Here is a 2,875-nt window from a genome sequence, read left to right on the forward strand (position 1 = left end):
AAACATATATTGCGTTTAGTTTTACGTCCATTGCTATTTTTCAATAATTTGTATACATTTTATATTGATTAACGTGATGCACACGTGCAACGCACGTATACTAAACTAGTTTATAATAATAGTGATAATTAATTTAAAACTATTAAGTCTTTATCTTAGTTATTCCATTTCCGAGCATTTCGGTAGTAGCTACTTCGGTTCAGTTCTTAAGTTTACTTTTTGGGTTAATAACGTGTCAAGAATCTTGCTTAATTCGTCCAGCACAAGTTTTTCATGGTTATCGGGAAAAATAGAACTGATAAAAGTATATACTAATGGATACGTGAATCGGGAGGTAACATTACGTGAGATCATAAAACAGGAAATTATTTGTTTTAAGAAAATCAACTCCTTAATTCCAAATAAGTTTGAGTGGGTTGTATAAATATTCATTGGCCATATGATTCTTGATATATTATCAGTAAAAGGAATCACCAACCATTCCATTATACCGAAATTTTGTTTTGATTGTGATATTAGACGTGCAAGCTTATTTTTGTTGGCTTGTTACATTATACATTTATAGGAGACTAGGAGTGTTTGGCTATCTTATCAGATATTGTAGAAAAATATTTAAGAGATTTGGCATTACTACTTCTCTTTCTATTCAATAGTTATTATTTTTTCATCATTCAAATATAATATCTGATTGACCATCATTGCAAGTTTTGGATAACTTGTAGACAAGAAATTGCAGTAAAATATTTGAAACCTAACTTCTTTTGAGCGGCCTTCAAGTGCATCAAGCACCCTAATATATAGACTTCTTTTGTAACAATGAGATATTACTTGTAAGGAATACACATTATATCAATATTTTAGTCCATTAAATAGTTCACTTAAAATTTCGTGGAAGAATGGTTATTCATTTCTTAAAGGAAACTATAGGTCAAACCTAGGATTTATCATTATTGAGATGTATACTGACACATACACATACTGTATATTTAATTATGGTAGTTAGTGGTTAGTGAGTAACTTATTGCCAGCCGGCAAAGTTCTCTTTTTTCTTCTTTTCTTATAAGATGTACAGTATACATATATTACTGGAAAAAAAAGAGGGTTAAAAATAATGCATTTTTCAACATTCTTCTAGAGTCTTCTCTCCTCTGTTCCATAGCTCTCGCTTGAGCAGAGTTTGATTTCAATGTCTTCTCCTAGTTTTGACATGGTATCAGAGCTTAGGCTCCGGTTCTCTATCCAACTCCTCGTCAATTTTACTTATTTCGTCTCTCTTTGATCAGTTTCTCTTTGAATTTCATCTCCTTTTTTGCTCGATTTAAGGTTCTCACATTGCGCATTGTTTTGAGAATTTCTCTAAAATTGAATTTTTGACCGCTGAATCTTCAACTGGAACTTGCATTTTAGTATCCTCAACTGCTTGAATCATGGCCGGAGAAGAAGAAGTGGCTGAATCAACTAATACCTCACTGAACTCGACTAGTCCTCTCTACATGCATCCATCGGAGAATGCAGGAACTACTCTAGTGCCGGTCCCTTTTGATGGATCTGGGTACAGATCGTGGAGAAGAGGTGTACTAAGAGCTTTGTCTGTGAAGAATAAGGTAGGATTCATTAATAAAAATGTAAGAGGCCGGATGCAAACGATGCTCTCTTCGATCAGTGGGAACGGTGTGATGACATGGTGACCTCGTGGATACTGAATTCACTTTCTAAGGATCTAGCAGATAGCCTACAATATGTCAATGATGCAAAGGAGCTCTGGCAAGAGCTAGAAGATAGGTACGATCAGACGAATGGAGCAAAACTATATCAATTACAAAAGGAGATCAACGACCAAAGCCAAGGGACCCTCGATATCACTAGATATTACACTAAAATAAAAAAGTTATGGGAAGAGCTAAACACCTTGAGCATACATGCTCAGTGCAGCTGTCAGTGTGTCTGTGGAGCCAAAGCTAATATGCGAAAGGCTGAACAAGATATGAGGCTAATTCAGTTTCTCATAGGACTAAACGAAGTATACACAGTAGTGAGGAGAAGTATATTGATGATAAACCCCTTACCTAGCATAGCGCAGGCTTTCTCCATTCTTATTCAGGAGGAGAAGCAATGGGAAGTCAAGTTTCAGAGTCAAGTCATGATCGACTCTGCTGCTCTAAATGCTAATACTTCAGGAGGCAACAACTTTAGGACAAACTACAATTAGAATTTTGTTGGAATTGGTGGTTTTAGAGGAAATTATAATCCTAACAGACCTAGACCTTTTTGTGAGCATTGCAAAAGACCGGGGAACACCAAAGACAAATGTTACAAGCTTCATGGGTAACCACAGGGCATGAATAGGTTCAACAACAACTCACAGACCTTCAACAAGTTCAACAAAGGGAAAGTGACTACTGCAAATGTGTTTGGTTGACCGGGTGATGGAATGAATGCTGGAGAAAATGATGGAATTTTGCAAGAACAGGGACAAAATTTGCACAATCTAAACAAGGAACAATATGGACAATTGTTGAGCCTGCTCGAGAACATCCAATCAGGAAATGCAAGAAAGTTTTTTGGAAACACTAACGTGGCTGGTGGTGCTGTCAATTTTGCAGGTAATGTGACTTGCTGTAATTCTGTTGAGCATAGTAATCACTCATATGATTGTTTTAAGCCAAATTCTAACTCATGGATCCTAGACTCCGGTACCACAAACTATATGACCTTTAAGAAATCTTGGTTAACCAACACTAAAACCCTAGTTTACCATTTCCTGGTGTCATTACCAAATGGATATAAGATAAAGGTGACACTCGTTGGAGATATAGTCCTTAGCCCAAAATTCACCCTAAGAAAAGTTTTTTTGTGCCCAGTTTCAAGTATAGCC

At 36.2% G+C, this 2,875-nt stretch overlaps 1 protein-coding gene across 1 annotated transcript; it reads left to right on the forward strand.

The window, feature by feature from the left end:
* Positions 1-1,427: 1,427 nt before the first annotated feature.
* On the forward strand, positions 1,428-2,209 carry LOC138905126 (uncharacterized). The gene is made up of 2 exons (XM_070193630.1): positions 1,428-1,604; positions 1,664-2,209. Exons 1-2 carry the CDS (start codon positions 1,428-1,430, stop codon positions 2,207-2,209), a joined length of 723 nt encoding a protein of 240 aa, XP_070049731.1.
* The last annotated feature ends 666 nt before the right edge of the window (positions 2,210-2,875 follow it).

Source organism: Nicotiana tomentosiformis, chromosome 2 (genome assembly GCF_000390325.3).
Source record: "Nicotiana tomentosiformis chromosome 2, ASM39032v3, whole genome shotgun sequence".
Classification (NCBI taxonomy): Eukaryota; Viridiplantae; Streptophyta; class Magnoliopsida; order Solanales; family Solanaceae; genus Nicotiana; species Nicotiana tomentosiformis.